The sequence below is a fragment of the Coregonus clupeaformis genome, unplaced genomic scaffold (assembly GCF_020615455.1).
Source record: "Coregonus clupeaformis isolate EN_2021a unplaced genomic scaffold, ASM2061545v1 scaf0101, whole genome shotgun sequence".
Classification (NCBI taxonomy): Eukaryota; Metazoa; Chordata; class Actinopteri; order Salmoniformes; family Salmonidae; genus Coregonus; species Coregonus clupeaformis.
In genome coordinates, this window is record NW_025533556.1 from 549562 (window position 1) to 570733 (window position 21172).

Here is a 21172-nt window from a genome sequence, read left to right on the forward strand (position 1 = left end):
GCCCTTGCCTCAAACTCACAGTCCCCCCTCATTCCACAGTGCATCAGTGTCACCATATCCTATTATTCTATATAAGAAAGCCAGCCAGACTGTGTGTTGTCTCCTTTTCTAATCTAGCTATCACTGGGCAGAAGGAGTGGCAGACACTGTGTTACAGACGGGGGAGCTTAAACCACTGCTGTGTCGACACAGCACAGTGGCAGGAAATCGAAAATGAGAGGTGAAATTGAAAGTGAACTCATTCTCTTGCTGCATTCCACAGCACATTCCCCAGTCACCCTGATAATAAGGCTGCCTGTCAACCAAGTAAAGCTATCCTGGAAAAATCTCTGAGTAAGGGAAAATGCTTTAGTTTACTGTACACAAAGCAGAATGCACAAAGCCAAACTAGAGGGATACTGAACTGGGTAATTAAAATGGGCTGATTGTAGCAGACACTGGTGTGTTGCTGAATGCTGCCGTGAGAAAAAAATAACTGTTTATTGCACTTACTTTCACACAGGAAAGGTGCAAGAAGAAAGAGAGGAGAGGTTTTGCTTCTAACAGCTTTGAAATAGAGAGAGAGTTAGAAGTTTGTGTACTTACAGTGTTCTTCTGGCAAATAATATCCTGCAAAAGAAAAAGAGAAAAGTCAATACTGTATTGTGGTGAGTAAGTGAGTTTGCAAGGCTGATGTAGAAAAATCACTGAAACATTACATTGGCCACGGTTCATTGACTAGAGATATCTTTACATCATAAATGGACTCCTGCTATAAATGGATTCCTGTAGTTGTAAACAGAACCAGTAGAAATGCTAATACAGTCTCGCTAGCACTTATTTTTGCAGTGTCATACTGTAAGTGCCAGCAAACAACCAGGGAAATGTTATACAGTGGGGAGAACAAGTATTTGATACACTGCTGATTTTGCAGGTTTTCCTACTTACAAAGCATGTAGAGGTCTGTAATTTTTATCATAGGTACACTTCAACTGTGAGAGACGGAATCTAAAACAAAAATCCAGAAAATCACATTGTATGATTTTTAAGTAATTCATTTGCATTTTATTGCATGACATAAGTATTTAATCACCTACCAATCAGTAAGAATTCCGGCTCTCACAGCCCTGTTAGTTTTTCTTTAAGAAGCCCTCCTGCTCTCCACTCATTACCTGTATTAACTGCACCTGTTTGAACTCGTTACCTGTATAAAAGACACCTGTCCACACACTCAATCAAACAGACTCCAACCTCTCCACAATGGCCAAGACCAGAGAGCTGTGTAAGGACATCAGGGATAAAATTGTAGACCTGCACAATGCTGGGATGGGCTACAGGACAATAGGCAAGCAGCTTGGTGAGAAGGCAACAACTGTTGGCGCAATTATTAGAAAATGGAAGAAGTTCAAGATGACGGTCAATCACCCTCGGTCTGGGGCTCCATGCAAGATCTCACCTCGTGGGGCATCAATGATCATGAGGAAGGTGAGGGATCAGCCCAGAACTACACGGCAGGACATGGTCAATGACCTGAAGAGAGCTGGGACCACAGTCTCAAAGAAAACCATTAGTAACACACTACGCCGTCATGGATTAAAATCCTGCAGCGCACGCAAGGTCCCCCTGCTCAAGCCAGCGCATGTCCAGGCCCGTCTGAAGTTTGTCAATGACCATCTGGATGATCCAGAGGAGGAATGGGAGAAGGTCATGTGGTCTGATAAGACAAAAATATAGCTTTTTGGTCTAAACTCCACTCACCATGTTTGGAGGAAGAAGAAGGATGAGTACAACCCCAAGAACACCATCCCAACCGTGAAGCATGGAGGTGGAAACATCATTCTTTGGGGATGCTTTTCTGCAAAGGGGACAGGACGACTGCACCGTATTGAGGGGAGGATGGATGGGGCCATGTATCGCGAGATCTTGGCCAACAACCTCCTTCCCTCAGTAAGAGCATTGAAGATGGTTCGTGGCTGGGTCTTCCAGCATGACAACGACCAGAAACACACAGACAGGGCAACTAAGGAGTGGCTCCGTAAGAAGCATCTCAAGGTCCTGGAGTGGCCTAGCCAGTCTCCAGACCTGAACCCAATAGAACATCTTTGGAGGGAGCTGAATGTCCGTATTGCCCAGCGACAGCCCCGAAACCTGAAGGATCTGGAGAAGGTCTGTATGGAGGAGTGGGTCAAAATCCCTGCTGCAGTGTGTGCAAACCTGGTCAAGACCTACAGGAAACGTATGATCTCTGTAATTGCAAACAAAGGTTTCTGTACCAAATATTAAGTTCTGCTTTTCTGATGTATCAAATACTTATGTCATGCAATAAAATGCAAATTAATTACTTAAAAATCATACAATGTGATTTTCTGGATTCCGTCTCTCACAGTTGAAGTGTACCTACGATAAAAATTACAGACCTCTACATGCTTTGTAAGTAGGAAAACCTGCAAAATCGGCAGTGTATCAAATACTTGTTCTCCCCACTGTATGTGGGAAAAGGCACTTTAAAAAGAGGTTGAACCACAGGCTCTTAAGGAGTTATTCTAACATTCTATAAAGGTTAACAGCCATTGTTACTCTTAACCTTCAATGAGGGAGCTGGTACAGATCTGGTAAAACCACTACAGAAAGTCGTTTTCTTTACTGCAGGGTGTCGAAGTGTAGGCAAGTGGAGATGCAGGGCAGTTCATCAAGATTACAGGCATAATATTTATTTTAGGGTACACTTTGCAATAGATTATTTGATTACTTATTATTTGAAGAGGTTATTCTTTGAGGATTTTACGACAATTTCAAAATATTGCAATGCTTTTTTTATGTCAATGACAATGTCAGAGCAGAGCATTGCAGGTCATATGAGTGTGTGTGGTGTATCTTGATTTCTGCAGTGCCTTCAGAAAGTATTCATTACGCTTGACTTATTCCACATTTTGTTGTGTTACAGCCTGGATTCAAAATGGATTACATTTTTCTCACCCATCTACACACAATACTCCATAATGAGTGAAAACATGTATTTTTGAACATTTTGTACATTTAGTGAAAGTGAATTACAGAAATATCTAATTTACATAAGTATTCACAACCCTGAGTCAATACATATTAGAATCACCTTTGGCAGTGATTACAGCTGTGAGTCTTTCTGGGTAAATCTCTAAGAGCTTTGCACACCTGGATTATGCAATACTTCCACATTATTATTTTGAAAATTCTTCAAGCTCTGTCAAGTTGGTTGTTGATCATTGCTAGACAGACATTTTCAACCTGATTTAAGTCAAAACTGTAACTAGGCCACTCAGGAACATTTAATGTCGTCTTGGTAAGCAACTCCAGTGTATATTTTACCTTGTGTTTAAGGTTATTGTCCTGCTAAAAGCTGAATTTATCTCCCAGTGTCTGTTGGAAAGCAGAATGAACCAGGTTTTCCTCCAGAATTTTACCTGTGCTTAGCTCTATTCCGTTTATTTTAATTTAAAAAAAACTCCCTAGCCCTTGCTGATGACAAGCATACCCATAACATGATGCAGGCACCACCATGCTTGAAAATATGAATAGTGGTACTTAGTGATGTGTTGTGTTGGTTTTGCCCCAAATATAATGCTTTGTATTCAGGACATAAAGTTCATTTCTTGGCCACATTTTATTTGCAGTTTTACTTTAGTGCCTTATTGCAATCAGGATGCATGTTTTGGAATATTTGTTATTCTCTACAGGCTTCTTTCTTATTTTGGAGTAACTACAATGTTGTTGATCCATCCAAATGTCTCTCCTATCACAGCCATTAAACTCTGTAACTGTTTTAAAGTCACCATTGGTCTCATGGTGATTCATTAGGCCCTAATCTATGGATTTCACATGACTGGAAATACAGATATGCATCTGTTGGTCAAAAATACCTTTAAAAAAAGGTAGGGGGGTGGATCAGAAAACCAGTCAGTATCTGGTGTAACCACCATTTGCCTCATGCAGTGCGACACATCTCCTTCACATAGAGTTGATCAGGCTGTTGATTGTGGCCTGTGGAATGTTGGCCTCCTCCTCTTCAATTGCTGTGCGAAGGTGCTGGATATTGGCGGAATTGGAACACTCTGTCGTACACGTTGATCCAGAGCATCCCAAACATGCTCAATAGGTGACATGTCTGGTGAGTATGCAGGCCATGGAAGAACTGGGACATTTTCAGCTACCAGGAATTGTGTATAGATCCTTGCGACATGGGGCCGTGCATTATTATGCTGAAACATGAGGTGATGGCAGCAGATGAATGGCACGACAATGGGCCTCAGGATCTCGTCACTCTATCTCTGTGCATTCAAATTGCCATCGATAAAATGCAATTGTGTTTGTTGTCCGTAGCTTATGCCTGCCCATACCATAACCCCAACGCCACTATGGGGCACTCTGTTCACAACGTTGACATCAGCAAACCGCTCGCCCACACGACGCCATACACGTGGTCTGCGGTTGTGAGGCCAGTTGGGCGTACTGCCAAATTCTCCAAAATGACGTTGGAGGTGGCTTATGGTAAAGAAATGAACATTCAATTATCTGGCAACAGCTCTGGTGGACATTCCTGCAACAGCTCTGGTGGACATTCCTGCAGTTAGCATGCCAATTGCACGCTCCCTCAACCTGAGACATCTGTGGCATTGTGTTGTGTGACAAAACTGCACATTTTAGAATAGCCTTTTATTGTCCCCAGCACAAGGTGCACCTGTGTAATGATCCTGCTGTTTAATCAGCTTCTTGATATGCCACAGGTATCTGTCAGGTGGATGGATTATCTTGGCAATGCTCACTAACAGGGATGTAAACACATTTGTGCACACAATTTGAGAGAAATAAGCTTTTTGTGCGTATGGAACATTTCTGGGATCTTTTATTTCAGGTCATGAAACAGGGGGCCAACACTTTACATGTTGTGTTCAAATTGTTGTTCAGTGTACTAGTGGAGGCTCCTCAGAGGAGGAAGGGGAGGACCATCCTCCTCAGTGAATTTCATAAAAATAGTGAAACATTTAAAATGTTATCGTCCTTTTTAGATAAAACTACACAAAATATAATCACGTCACCAAATAATTGATTAAAACACACTGTTTTGCAATAAAGGTCTACAGTTGCCTCATCAGCACTCTGTAGGGTAGCACCATGGTGTAGCCGGAGGACAGCTAGCTTCTGTCCTCCTCTGGGTACATTGACTTCAATACAAAACCTAGGAGGCTTATGGTTCTTACCCCCTTCCATAGACTTACACATTCATTATGAAAACTTCCGGAGGACATCCTCCAACCTTTCAGATCTCTTGCAGCATGAACTGACATGTTGTCCACCCAATCAAAATATCACAGAATGAATGTTTATATGTGGCGTGTGATCAGGGGTGTTTTCATTCTGCCGATTCTGTTGAAAAACGTTTCCTAAACGGAAGCAACGGAACGAAAATGGGATAAACATACATGAATTTGTCCAATAGAAACTCTTGTTTGCAACTGTTGGACTAATGATTACACCCTAGGTCAGCTAGATGCAGGCAAGACTGTGCAAGGTGGTGTCACTGTCTGTCCATGTGTCAATGTCTATCACCTCAAATATTTCCCTCGACCTGTGTGCACCTACGTTGTACACTTTCATTCATAAGCTAGGTTGTAGCAACCTCATGATGGGTATAGGGAAAATTTGAGTATCATGTAGTAGCCTAAACCTATCGATGTTACATTGAATGACAGTCATCCAATATGCTGTAATAGAAATAAGGCCATGCTCATAATTTTTTTTATCATCCTCTCTCATTTTAAACGACACCGACCGCCACTGCAGTGTACCAATAGGTGCCCTTCTTTGCAAGGCATTGGAAAACCTCCCTGGTCTTTGTGGTTGAATCTGTGCTTGAAATTCACTGCTTGACTGAGGGACCTTACAGATAATTGTATGTGTGGGTTACAGAGATGAGGTAGTCATTCAAAAATAATGTTAAACACTATTATTGCACACAGTTCGAGTCCATGCAACTTATTATGTGACTTATTAAGCAAATTTCTACTCCTGAACGTATTTAGGCTTGCCATAACAAAGGGGTTGAATGCTTATTGACTCAAGACATTTCAGCTTTTCATTTTGTATTGATTTGTAAAAATGTCTAAAAACATAATTCCACTTTGACATTATGGGGTATTTGTGTAGGCCAGTGACACAAAATCTCAATTTAATCTATTTTAAATTCAGGCTGTATCACATCACAATGTGGAAAAAGTCAAGGGGTGTGAATACTTTCTGAAGGCATTGTATGCACAGGAAACCATAGTCTCCCCTCCCCACATTCTCTAATTTGCATGCTTGTGTGTTGTTGGCGGTGGTCATTGTTAGGGGATTCCCTTGCAGCTGCAAGGGCTCTCTCACTTTGCAAACCAGTTTAGGCTAATGTTTAATCAACTGTACATCACCTGAGGACTCAGGCCCAAGGGCATAGACAACACCAAAATTGACACATATGCAAACCTCTTCTGCAAATGCCAGGAAATGAGTCAGTCTATCAATTACATTTCCCTGTCTACAAAATGCTCTTTTACAAGACTAGAGGGCTAAATGGATGTAATGGATGTAATGGCGTGCAATATTAAACCAAATTGATTGTTTTTCCTCAGTCAAATGCTATTTTACATAGGCCTAATGTCTTATGAAACACACAATTTCCTATCTAGGTGTTAATGCATCCCCCTTCAAACAAATAACTAATGTGTTGAACTGTCACTATAACAGCAATGACAGCTATTACATGTTCCCCACACACTCAGATTCTAAATATAGACCTTTGTCATTAACCTGATGAACCTTAAGACATTACATCCATTGTGGAAACATTAAGTTGATTAAAGTATGTACAAAGTGATGAGAAAAAAGGCTGACAGGCTGCAGATACATTTATGTAAGGCATGTGTGCATGTGTGTGTGTGCGCGCGAGTGTGAACCACACAGCTTACCTGCAGGGACTGTCGCGAGTCGGAGTTGGTGTCACAGTACAGGATGATGTTGTTGGCCATGCTGAAGCTCTCCCTCACACCCAGGTGGTAGAACAGGGAGGGCTGGCGGAAAGCGTCCGTCATCTCCACCACAGCTATGTCTGGGAGGGACAGAGATAGCCTGTTAGTGGGCTTAACACTGAACAACTGTACGTAGGTCTATAGTATAACATATGTTATGCCTATAACGTATTGTAGCTTCCTATGCAGTTTCTTCACATTTACCAGTTTGTTTAAGTGTCAAATGAAATTAGATGAGATGAGATTGATGCTTCCTGATGGGACAATAATGCCTGTACAGTTGATTTGGAGTAGGATCTTCAATTTGCCCAAATCGTCATTTTTGGACCAGACAGTGACGTCACTAAATCTTCCAAAAGAAAAGGCCAAAATAACATTGTCTGGTATTAAGTCTGGGGTGTGATTTTTCCAGAGGTCCCTCTGGTAGCTCCCACTGACTGATAACAGCACAAATAAAACTGGGCTAAAACAGTGCTTCAGTGTTTTGTAATGACAGTGCTCTCCAGAGAGATAACATTTAACAGACCCACCCCACCTTTTCATGTGCTTCCAAGTTTCCCCTTCCATGTCAACATACACATTACATATAGCTTAGCATAGAGCTTGTGATCCCTTCCAATGGAGCACCCTTTCACTGTAATACCTGGGTTCCAGTCCACTACAGACCCAACGCTAGTCTCACTCACTGAGAACCAAACATCCATACAGACAGCCAACGCCAAAAGGATAATCAAAGCAAATAGGCAATCTATTTTAATGTGCGTACTGTTGTGTGTGCTGCTGTGTGGTGACACAAAGAAAAAGGTCCCAGTGGAGACAGCCTGGCTTGAAATGGGTGGGGTAGGCTATATACAGCGCTCTCCTTGGAAACTTCTGCCTTATATACAGTGCCTTCAGAAAGTATTCAGAACCCCTTGACTTTTTCCACATTTTGTTACGTTACAGCCTTATTCTAAAATTGATTAAATATATTTTTTTTCTCAGCAATCTACAGACAATACCCCATAATGACAAAAATTTTTGTGCAGATTTATTAAAAATTTAAAAAACGGAAATACCTTATTTACATAAGTATTCAGACCCTTTGTTATGAGACTCAAAATTGAGCTCAGGTTGTTTCCATTGATCATCCTTGAGATGTTTCTACAACTTGATTGGAGTCCACCTGTGGTAAATTCAATTGATTGGGCATGATTTGGAAAGGGACACACCTGTCTATATAAGGTTCCACAGTTGACAGTGCATGTCAGAGCAAAAACCAAGCCATGAGGTCGAAGGAATTGTCCGTGGAGCTCCGAGACAGGATTGTGTCGAGGCACAGATCTGGGGAAGGGTACCAAATCATTTCTGCAGCATTGAAGGTCTCCAAGAACACAGTGGCCTCCATCATTCTTTAATGGAAGAAGTTTGGAACCATCAATACTCTTCCTAGAGCTGGCCGCCCGGCCAAAATGAGCAATCAGGGGAGAAGGGCCTTGGTCAGGGTGGTGACCAAGAACCCGATGGTCACACTGACAGAGCTCTAGAGTTCCCCTGTGGAGACGGGAGAACCTTTCAGAAGGACAACCATCTCTGCAGCACTCCACCAATCAGGCCTTTATGGTAGTGGCCAGACGGAAGCCACTCCTCAGTAAAAGGCGCATGACAGCCTACTTGGAGTTTGCCAAAGGGCACTTAAAGACTCTCAGACCATGAGAAACAAGATTCTCTGGTCTGATGAAACCAAGATTGATCTCTTTAGCCTGAATGCCAAGCGTCACATCTGGAGTAAACCTGGCACCATCCCTACGGTGAAGCATGGTGGTGGCAGCATCATGCTGTGGGGATGTTTTTCAGCGGCAGGGACTGGGAGACTAGTCAGGATCGAGGGAAAGATGAACGGAGCAAAGTACAGAGAGATCCTTGATGAACACCTGCTCCAGAGTGCTCAGGACCTCAGACTGGGGCGAAGGTTCACCTTCCAACAGGACAACGACCCTAAGCACACAGCCAAGACAACGCAGTAGTGGCTTCGGGACAAGTCTCTTAATGTCCTTGAGTGGCCCAGCCAGAGCCCGGACTTGAACCCAATCGAACATCTCTGGAGAGACCTGAAAATAGCTGTGCAGCAACGCTCCTCATCTAACCTGACAGAGCTTGAGAGGATCTGCAGAGAAGAATGGGAGAAACTCCTCAAATACAGGTGTGCCAAGCTTGTAGCGTCATACCCAAGAAGACTTGATGCTGTAATCGCTGCCAAAGTTGCTTCAACAAAGTACTGAGTAAAGGGTCTGAATATTTATGTAAATGTGAAATTTCTAAAAACCTGTTTTTGCTTTGACATTATGGGGTATTGTGTGTTGATTGATGAAGAAAAAAAACAATTTAATACATTTTAGAATAAGGCTGTAACGTAATAAAATGTGGAAAAAGTCAAGGGGTGTGAATACTTTCTAAAGGCACTGTAAGATTAGGTTTGAGCCAGAGCAAATATTAGCTTACATGAATGGTAACTTAGGAACATATAGACATATGGAAAATGTTGTAGACACCAGTGGCGGTCGTTGACGTTTAAGATGAGAGAGGACGATTTTTTTTTTTTTGCATGGCCTTATTTCTATTACAGCATATTGAATGACTGTCATTCATATTCTATTCACCCAGCTCTATGTGACATCGATAGGTTTGGCTACTACATGATACTCAAATTTTCCCTATACCCATCATGAGGTTGCTACAACCTAGCCTATGAATGAAAGTTTACAACGGAGGTGCAGAGGTTGAGAGAAGTATTAGAGTAATGAAGGTGACAGACAGTGACACATTCAATACCGCCTTGCACAATCTTGCCTGCATCTAGTTAATCTAGGCTGTAATCATTAGTCCAACAGTTACAAACAAGAGTTTCTATAGGACAAATTCTGGTATGTTTATCCCCGTTTCGTTCCTTTTGCTTCCGTTTAAGAAACGTTTTTCAACAGAATCGGCAAAATGAATACAACACACCCCTGATCACATGCAAACACAGTTCACTTACATAGCAGCCACATAAAAACAGCATGATCATTTAGCTCATTGTAGAATTTCTTCTCGCATCTACGCGCTCTCTTCCTCTCACCTTTTCCCTTCGCTTGTGGACTTCAGTGCACAACACATCAGCTGTCTGTGACCAGGCGAAAAAATCTTTCCTGGCCAAACCTTCATATCATAACCGCTAACCGCTACACACAGCCTACATCGTTGTCACCATACTAGCTAACGTCATAGCTAGTCAACATAGCTACTACAACTAACGAGTTAGTAAACCCGCTACAATCATGCAGTACAGTCTACAGTCAGCAAGCAGTTTAGCAGTTACACCGGCGGGCACTGGTGGCAATAAATTAATAAAACCAAAAGCTTACCTTGACTTGGAAGAGTTCCAGTGTTGGATAGCCATAGCCAGCTAGCTAACATAGCATCCCTCTCTGTTTATGTGATGAGGTGTGAATGACGGAGTCAGGCGCAGGAGGTAAAACACCGAAATCCAGAGTTTATGCAGTGTACATGAATAAAGCGCAGCAAGCGTCAAAACGAAACTAGTACAAGGGGAAAACGTGTGTGCCCAGTAGATCAGACGATCACAGATACTGCAGCCCAGCTGGACACTGCGGTGGAGATTAATCTGTGCGTAATGCCTGCGCTATATCCGCGTCCATCAACCCATACTACCGGCACCACAATGCATGAGTCTGGCAGTATGGGGGTATTGTCTCTGGGCCTCTCCTCTGTATCATACAGCCGGGACAGTGCGTCTGCCTTCAAGTTCTTCGTACCCGGAATGTATGACAGTGTGAAATCAAACCGGGTGAAGAATAGGGCCCACCTGGTCTGGCAAGGGTTCAGCCTCCTCGCTGCCCGGATGTACTCCAGGTTACGGTGGTCTGTCCAGACGTGGAATGGGTGTTTCGCCCCCTCGAGCCAATGTCTCCACATGGTCAGAGCTCAGACAACAGCCAACAGCTCCTGATCACCAATGCCGTAGTTCTGCTCCGCCGGACTGAGCTTCTTTGAGAAGAACGCACAGGGGCGGAGCTTGGGTGGCGTACCCGAGCGTTGAGACAGGACTGCTCCCATCCCAACCTCGGACGCATCCACCTCGACTACGAACGGTAGTTATGGATCGGGGTGGGCCAGTACCGGGGCCGAGGTGAACAGTTCCCTCAGGTTACTGAAGGCCCTGTCAGCCTCAGCAGACCAGCGGAGCTGGGACGGCCCACCCTTCAACAGAGATGTAATGGGAGCTGCGACCTTGCCAAATAGTTGGCGAAGCCAAGGAAGCGCTGCACCTCCTTTACCGTGGTTGGAGTCGGCCAATTACACACAGCTGCAATGCGGTCGCCCTCCATCTCCACACCTGTGGTAGAAATGAGGTATCTGAGGAAGGAGACGGACTGCTGGAAAAACATACACTTTTCTGCCTTAGCATAAAGGTCATTTTCCAACAGTCGGGCCAGTACTTTGCGAACCAGGGACACATGCTCGGCGCACGTAGCGGAATACACTAAGATGTCATCGATGTAGACCACTACACCGCGACCAAGCATGTCCCGAAACACCTTGTTCACAAAGGACTGGAAGACTGAGGGAGCATTCATCAAACCATAGGGCATCACCAGGTATTCATAATGCGCCGTGGTTGTGCTGAATGCTGTCTTCCACTCATCTCCCTCTCGGATACGCACCAGGTTGTACGCACTCCTGAGATCTAATTTAGTGAAGAAGCGCGCTCCATGCAATGACTCAACCACTGACGGAATGAGGGGGAGAGGATAACTAATTCTAATCGTCTCCCTGTTCAGTGGTCGATAGTCAATGCACGGGCGCAGACCGCCGTCTTTCTTCTTCACCAAAAATAAACTCGAGGAGGCGGGTGAAGTGGAGGGACGTATGTACCCCTGGCGCAGGGACTCGGTGACGTACGTCTCCATAGCCTCCGTCTCCGCCTGCGATAGGGGATACACATGACTCCTGGGAGGTACAGCGTCTCCCCAAAGGTTTATTGCGCAATCCCCCGCCCGATGAGGTGGAAATTTAGTGGCTTTATTCTTGGAGAAAACTTTTGCCAGATCATGGTATTCGGGGGGAATGCGCACTGTGGACGCACCGTCTGGACTTTCCACCGTGCTTGCACCAACAGAAACACCCAACACGACCACCCCGTGAGAACCCTCTGCGGCCATGAGAAAGTGGGGTTGTAGAGTGCTAGCCACGGAATCCCTAACACCACAGGGAAAGCAGGAGACTCAATGATGGAAAAAGTGACCTGCTCACAATGCGTCTCCTGTGTGATCATGGTGACTGGTACCGTGACTTCCTTTATCAACCCGGACCCTAATGGTCGACTATCAAGTGCTCTGATGGGGCGTGGAATGGATAGGGGAACTAATGAAATGCCCTGGAGGCGTGCGAAAGTTTTATCCATAAAGTTCCCAGCTGCGCCTGAATCTACTAGCGCCTTACACTTGGGAACTCTCATGTAATCAGGGAAGTATATGGGTATGGTACAGTGCGCAGCAGAGGGCTCTGAACAAGTGTGGGTGCTCAATACCTGGAGTGATGCGAGAGTGCCCTGCCGGCCGCCTCCTGACCCAAAAGAGCACTGACGACAACGTGTGGTGGAATGTCCCTTTGTGCCATCCGATTGGTACTGGCGCTGTCGTATTTCGCTCTCTCTGTGTGCGGTACCACCCAGCTCCATGAGCTCTGGATCCACGTTGGTCGGGGCGGGAACGGGCAGACCTCCTCCAGGACGTCCTCTGGTTGCCAGCAGGTTATTCAGACGAATGGCCATGTCCACCAGTTCGGTAAAAGACAAACTGGTGTCACGGCAGGCTAGCTCCCGTCGGACGTCCTCCTGTAGATGGAACCGGAACTGGTTGATCAGGGCCCGCTCGTTCCACCCGGATCCTGCTGCCAGAATCTGGAACTCCAGCGCAAACTCCTGTACTGTCCTTGTCCCCTGCCTCAAGTGGACCAGATGCTCACCCGCCTCTCGACCCTCGGGCGGGTGATCGAAACCGCCCGAAATAGGCGGGCGAACGCCCTGTAGTCCTCCAACGCGGCTCCTCCTTCTCTCCAAAGCGCGTTGGCCCACTCCAGGGCTTTCCCCGAGAGGCAGGAAATGAGGACGGACACCTGCTCTCGATCTGATGGCGCCGGCCTGACACTGGAGCAGTAGAGCTCCAGTTGGAGAAGGAATCCCTGACATAGAGCCGGCGTCCCATCGAACGCCCGTGGTCGAGATATCTGGATCCCTCCGGGTGCTGTGATGTAGGTGGCTGGATCCGGTTGGCCAGCTGGTCTCGACGGATCGGTTCCTCTTCTCTCCAGGCGTTGGACGACCTGAAGAACCCAATACATAGCTTCCCCCAAGCTGGCCAGCATAGTGGAATGTTCCTGGACCCTTGCCACTATTCCAGGCATGCACTCCTCTCCTGCTGACTCCATAGAGGTGAGTGATTCTGTGATGAGGTGTGAATGACGGAGTCAGGCGCAGGAGGTAAAACACCGAAATCCAGAGTTTATTCAGTGTACATGAATAAAGCGCAGCAAGCGTCAAAACGAAACTAGCACAAGGGAAAATCCACCTTGGCTACATACAAGGAAAGAGTAGCTCAACCGAGCTACTTACTCTCACAATGACCAATCACTCACAAAAGACAAGGGGGCGAGGGAACACTTATACACAGACTAATGAGGGAATGAGTACCAGGTGTGTGTGATTGACAAGACAAGACAAGAAAAGACAAATGGAGTGATGATAAATGGAGCGGTAGTGGCTAGTAAGCCGGTGACGACAAATGCCGAAACTTGCATGAGCAAGGAGGAGGGGCAGCCTCGGCTGAATTCGTGACAGTTTGAGCCGGGTGTTTGAGTAGGCTAAACTAGATAGCTGCATTCGCTAGCTAAGTGAAAGTGAAAGTGAAAAAAAATACTACGAAATATAGCTCTCTCTCTCCCTCTCTCTCTCTCTATTGCTTCTCCTTCATTTTTAAAGAAATTAATTTGTTCAACTATTGTCTTTCTCTCTCTTTGAGTCAACTACTCACCACATTTTATGCACTGCAGTTCTAGCTAGCTGTAGCTTATGCTTTCAGTACTAGATTCCTTCTCTGATCCTTTGATTGGGTGGACAACCTGTCAGTTCATGCTGCAAGAGCTCTGATAGGTTGGAGGATGTCCTCTGGAAGTTGTCATAATTACTGTGTAAGTCTATGGAAGGGGGTGAGGACCATGAGCAACCTAGGTTTTATATAGAAGTCAATTTACCCAGAGGAGGACGGAAACTAGCTGTCCTCCGGCTACACCATGGTGCTACCCTACAGAGTGCTGTTGAAGCTACTGTAGACCTTCATTGCAAAACAGTGTGTTTTAATCAATTATTTGGTGACGTTAATATATTTAGTATAGTTGTTATCTAAAAAGGATAACTTTAATGTTTCATTATTTTAATGTTTATGAAATTCACTGAGGAGGATGGTCCTCCCCTTCCTCCTCTGAGGAGCCTCCACTGAGACACAGAGAATGAGAGTATTGTATTAGAGAGTAAGAGGAGACATGAGTGGTCTCTGAGCAAAGAGATCCTCAGCTCGGAGCTGACAACACTGAGGTGTCTTGTGAGGAATGATACACTACTGTAAAATTGACTCCATGATGCATGGTTGCACTGGCACTGTGTGTTTCAAAAGTACTATAGTGCTATGTAATGGGACAAGAGATACTTCAAATCAAATCAAATTTGTCACACGCGCTGAATACCGTGAAATGCTTACTTACAAGCCCTTAACCAACAATGCAGTTCAAGAAATAGAGTTAAGAAAATATTTACTAAATAAACTAAAGTAAAAAATAAAATAAAATGTAACACATTAAAATAAAGTGACTATGCATAGATAATAAACAGTGAGTAGCAGCAGTGTAAAAACAAGGGGGGGTTGTTAATGTAAATAGTCCGGGTGGACATTAATTGTTCAGCAGTCTTATGGCTAGGGGGTAGAAGCTGTTAAGGAGCCTTTTGGACCTAGATTTGGCACTCCGATACTGCTTGCCATGTCTATAACTTGTGAAACTGGGGTCTTTGACAATTTTTTGGGCCTTCCTCTTATACCGCCTAGTATATAGGTCCTAGATGGCAGGAAAATTGGCCCCAGTAATGTACCCTCTGTAGTGCCTTACAGTCGGATGCCGAGCAGTTGCCATACCAGGCGGTGATGCAACCGGTCAGGATGCTCTCGATGGTGCAGCTGTATAACCTTTTGAGGATCTGGGGACCCATGCTAAATCTTTTCAGTCTCCTGAGGGGGAAAAGGTGTTGTCGTGCACTCTTCACGACTGTCTTGGTGTGTTTGGACCATGATAGTTTGTTGGTGATGTGGACACCAAGGAACTTGAAACTCTCGACCCGCTCCACTACAGCCCCATCGATGTTAATGGGAATCTGTTCAGCCCTCCTTTTCCTGTAGTCCACGATCATCTCCTTTGTTTTTCTCACATTGAGGGAGATGTTGTTGGCCTGGCACCACACTGCCAGGTCTCTGACCTCCTCCCGATAGGCTTTATCATCGTTGTCGGTGATCAGGCCTACCACTGTTGTGTCGTCAGCAAACTTAATGATGTTGTTGCAGTCATGCTTGGCTACGTAGTCGTGGGTGAACAGGGAGTACAGGAGGGGACTAAGCACGCACCCCTGAGGGGCCCCAGTGTTAAGGATCAGCGTGGCAGATGTGTTGTTGCCTACCCTTACCACCTGGGGGTGGCCCGTCAAGAAGTACAGGATCCAGTTGCAGAGGGAGGTGTTTAGTCCCAGGGTCCTTAGCTTAGTGATGAGCTTTGTGGGCACTATGGTGTTGAACGTTGAGCTGTAGTCAATGAACAGCATTCTCACATAGGTGTTCCTTTTGTCCAGGTGGGAAAGGGCAGTGTGGAGTGCGATTGAGATTGCGCCATCTGTGGATCTGTTAGGGCGGTATGCGAATTGGAGTGGGTCTAGTGTTTCTGGGATGATGGTGTTGATGTGAGCTATGACCAGCCTTTCAAAGCACTTCATGGCTACGGACGTGAGTGCTACGGGGCGGTAGTCATTTAGGCAGGTTACCTTCACTTTCTTGGGCACAGGGACTACGGTGGTCTGCTTGAAACATGTAGGTATTACATACTCGGTCAGGGAGAGGTTGAAAATGTCAGTGAAGACACTTGCCAGTTGGTCCGCACATGCTCTGAGTACACATCCTGGAAATACACTGAAACAGTGACTGAGTTTATCAGGAAGTGTATAGGTCATGTTGTGCCCACTGTGACTATTCAAACCTACCCTAACCAGAAACCGTGGATAGATGGCAGCATTCGCGCAAAACTGAAAGCGCGAACCACCGAATTTAACCATGACAAGGTGACTGGGAATATGGCAGAATGCAAACAGTGTAGCTACTCAAATTAAACCTTGTGAAGATGCTGGAGGAAACAGGTGCAAAAGTATCTATATCCACAGTAAAACAAGACCTATATCGACATAACCTGAAAGGCTGCTCAGCAAGGAAGAAGCCACTGCTCCAAAACCGCCATAAAAAAGATTGACTACGGTTTGCAACTACACATGGGGACAAAGATCGTAGTTTTTGGAGAAATGTCCTCTGGTCTGATGAAACAAAAATATAACTGTTTGGCCATAATGACCATTGTTATGTTTGGAGGAAAAAGAGGGACGCTTGCAAGCCGAAGAACACCATCCCAACCGTGAAGCGCGGGGTGGCAGCATCATGCTGTGGGGGTGCTTTGCTGCAGGAGGGACTGGTGCACTTCACAAAATAGATGGCATCATGAGGAAGGAAAATTATGTGGATATATTGAAGCAACATCTCAAGATATCAGTCAGGAAGTTAAAGCTTGGTCGCTAATGGGTCTTCCAAATGGACAATGACCCCAAGCATACTTCCAAAGTTGTGGCAAAATGGCTTAAGGACAACAAAGTCAAGGTATTGGAGTGGCCATCACAAAGCCCTGACCTCAATCCTATATAAAATGTGTGGGCAGAACTGAAAAAGCATGTGCGAGCAACGAGGCCTACAAACCTGACTCAGTTACACCAGCTCTGTCAGGAGGAATGGGCCAAAATTCACCCAACTTATTGTGGGAAGCTTGTGGAAGGCTACCCGAAATAAAGGCAATGCTACCAAATACTAATTGAGTGTATGTAAACTTCTGACCCACTGGGAATGTGATGAAATAAATAAAAGCTGAAATAAATCACTCTCTACTATTATTCTGACATTTCACATTCTTAAAATACAGTGGTGATCCTAACTGACCTAAGACAGGGAATTTTTACTAGGATTAATTGTCAGGAATTGTGAAAAACTGAGTTTAAATGTATTTGGCTAAGGTGTATGTAAACTTCCGACTTCAACTGTATGTATATATTCTTAAATTCCATTCCTACATGGATTTGTGTGTATTGGGTATATGTTGTGAAATTGTTAGATATTACTTGTTAGATATTACTGCACTGTCGGAGCTAGAAGCACAAGCATTTCGCTACACCCGCAATAACATCTGCTAAACACGTGTATGTGACAAATTAAATTTGATTTTGATTTGATTTAATCCGTCTGGCCCCGTGGCCTTGTGAATGTTGACCTGTTTCAAGGTCTTGCTCACATCGGCTATGGAGAGCGTGATCACACAGTCGTCCGGGAACAGCTGGTGCTCTCATGCATGCTTCAGTGTTGCTTGCCTCGAAGCGAGCTTAAAAGGCATTTTGCTCGTCTGGTAGGCTCACGTCACTGGACAGCTCGCGGCTGGGTTTCCCTTTGTAATAATAAATAATAATAATATGCCATTTAGCAGACGCTTTTATTCAAAGCGACTTACAGTCATGCGTGCATACATTTTTTGTGTATGGGTGGTCCCGGGGATCGAACCCACTACCTTGGCGTTACAAGCGCCGTGCTCTACCAGCTGAGCTACAGAGGACCACGGTAGTGGTCAGTAATAGTTTGCAAGCCCTGCCACATTCGACGAGCATCAGAGCCGGTGTAGTAGGATTCAATCTTGATGCTTTTCCTGTTTGATGGTTTGTCTTGAGGGCATATTGAGATTTCTTATAGTGTCTCGCTCCTTGAAAGTGGCAGCTCTAGCCTTTAGCTCTGTGCGGATGTTGCCTGTAATCCATGGCTTCTGGTTGGGATATGTACGTACGGTCACTATGGGGACGACGTCGTCGATGCACTTATTGATGAAGCCGGTGAGTGAGGTGGCATGCTCCTCAATGCCATTGGATGAATCCCGGAACATATTCCAGTCTGTGCTAGCAAAATAGTCCTGTAGCGTAGCATGCGCGTCATCTGACAATTTACGTATTGAGCGAGTCACTGCTACTTCCTGCTTTAGTTTTTGCTTGTAAGCAGGAATCAGGAGGATATAATTATAGTCAGATTTGCCAAATGGAGGGCGAGGGAGAGCTTTGTATGCGTCTCTGTGTGTGGAGTAAAGGTGGTCTATAGTATTTTTTCCTCTAGTTGCAGATGTGACATGCTGGTAGAAATGAGGTAAAACTGATTTAATTTTGCCTGCATTAAAGTCCCCGGCCACTAGGAGCACTGCTTCTGGATGAGCATTTTCTTGTTTGCTTATGGCCTGCCCTGAATCCTCAAACCAAGGTTGGAACACCTGAGCGTCTAAACTGTGACACATGAGATGTCACAATCGGCCACCCCCTTTGTTGGCACTGCCCATTTCTCACATCTCCCCCAGGGCTGACCTTTTCCAAAAAAACTGAACGGTGAACAACAGGGGAGGACATGGGGCTCTGGAAATAGTAGACAAACAATGTGTGAGTTCTTGGAACTTGTGCCTTTTACTGAGTAGGCTCTATCCATGTACAGACAGAACCAACCACTTTTCATTTCACTCCTTAGAACAGCACACAGACACAACAATGGGCGAGGACAGACTATAGCTCTTACTTATACTCTGTGTCCTTAACTGTTCTGTGAACTTGACTGCTACTGCTGCAGTCGTGACTCTTGGTAATACAGTGTTGAATAGTCTTGGGACTGAGACTGATGCTTCTCCTTACCAAGCACTTTTACTGATACTTATTCTGATGAACAACAAACACTAAATCATTGAGAAAACCAAAACATTTACAAATAAGTCGCAAAAAAAACATTAGTTTTATCTGACCTTTTGCCCCAGAGGGTGCACACAAACAGCTGGAGAAAAGAAGAATGGGCTCCTAAATGTTCCTCAGATGATGGGTGTTCTAATAACAGGGCTGCTGCTTAGACCCAGTGCCCCAGAGGTACTCTAGTCCAGCCCTTAGTCCTCATCTTGGGGACCTGCTGCTGTGTCTGATGTGTTGACCCATTGTAACTCCTTGCCTGTGGTTCGTAAACACACAGTGAGAGCAGTCAGTGACTCTCATTTGGACCAAAATGAGGTGGGGGAAGAAACGTAACAAAGTAGAAGTAGTAAGAGTTCTGATAGCTTTCTAATCAAGTGCATACACTGAGGACCAAACTAAATTGACTCCCTTAATCCTGCTCAAAGCAGAAGTGGAAATTCAATATTCTCTAACAGTTCCACTTTTTAACAACCACCAGCCTGTTCTTCCAGCAGTAGCCTTCAGATAGTAGTAGCAGTGACTGGGAGGGATGAAGGGAGGTGGGCTGGGAAGCTATGCTATGTTCTGCCTGGAGCCACTGGAGTGGTCATTATTGGACTGGGTTTAAAGATTCATTTCACTAATTCACTCTGCCTGCCGTCCTGCCCTCCACCCATGATTATTATACCTCCGTGGGAGTATTACTGGTCAATCAGAAAAAGATCAGAGGAACACATGGGAGTGTCATGGCTAAATGCTATAGATTGTGTCGGTTTCTGTGGATCTTCCCTCTTTTAGTCCATGCCAGAGTGTGTGCCCGCCTGGCAGGTGTCTGGGAGACAAAGAATCAATTATTTTAAACCCATGGGCCTATGCAAACACTTGAATAAATACTCTTGAATCTTGAATTCCCATACATTCTCATGAAATGCTCACATTCACAGAGCTTTCATTTTCAAACAAGCCACACAATGTGTATCAGAGCCTCAGAAAACCACTTGAATATGTATGCAAATGTAGACAGGCAAGAAACCCGTATCTCAAGCATATCAAAAAATTACTTCCTGTACCTTTACTTCAAGCTTATCTCTTGACCACACATGAAAAAGTGTAGTGAAAAAGTATTTGCCCACTTTCTGATTTCTCTATTTTTGATACTGAATGTTATCAGATCTTCAACCAAAACCTAATATTAGATAAAGGGAATCTGAGTTTACAAATAACAATTATTTTATTTTATTAACAAAGTTATGCAACACCCAATTCCCCTGTGTGAAAAAGTAATTGCCTTACACCTTACACTCAATAACTGGTTGTGCCACCTTTAGCTGCAATGACTGCAACCAAATGCTTTCCTGTAGTTGTTGATCAGTCTCTCACATCACTGTAGAGGAATTTTGGCCCACTCTTGCATGCAGAACTGCTTTAACTCGGCAACATTTGTGGGGTTTCAAGCATGAACTGCTCCTTTCAAGTACTGCCACAACATCTCAATTGGGATTAGGTCTGGACTTTGTTTGGGCCATTCCAAAACTTCAAATGTGTTGTTTTTTAACCATTTTCATGTAGACTTGATTGTGTGTTTTGGATCATTGTCTTGCTGCATGACCCAGCTGCGCTTCAGCTTCAGCTCACAGACAGATGGCCTGACATTCTCCTGTAGAATTATCTGATACAGAGCAGAATTCATGGTTCCTTCTATTAAGGCAAGTCATCCAGGTCCTGAGGCAGCAAAGCATCCCAAAACCATCACACTACTACCACCATGTCATCCAAAAGGTTAATACTTTTGACTCATCTGTCCATAGAACATTCTTCCAAGAGTCTTGATGATCATCCAGGTGCTTCCAGGTGCTTTTTGACAAACTTTAGTCAACTTTTTGGACGAGATGGGTCCCATTATGTCTGGTGAAAACCAAACAGTGGTTGTGCCACCATTTGTAAACTCAGGTTCCCTTTATCTAATATTAGGTTTTGGTTGAAGATCTGATAACATTCAGTATCAAAAATATGCAAAAATAGAGAAAATCAGAAA

General features: G+C 44.6%; 1 protein-coding gene across 1 annotated transcript in view; it reads right to left on the reverse strand.

The window, feature by feature from the left end:
- LOC121552096 (mitogen-activated protein kinase kinase kinase 5) overlaps window positions 1-21172 on the reverse strand; it is a 78601-nt gene that overhangs the window by 33226 nt on the left and 24203 nt on the right. Inside the window, exons 2-3 of the mRNA XM_041864824.2 lie at window positions 6957-7096; window positions 586-609 (exon numbers count right to left, since the gene is read on the reverse strand). Coding sequence (XP_041720758.1) covers window positions 586-609; window positions 6957-7096 — 164 coding nt within the window. The remainder of the gene's footprint in view (window positions 1-585; window positions 610-6956; window positions 7097-21172) is intronic.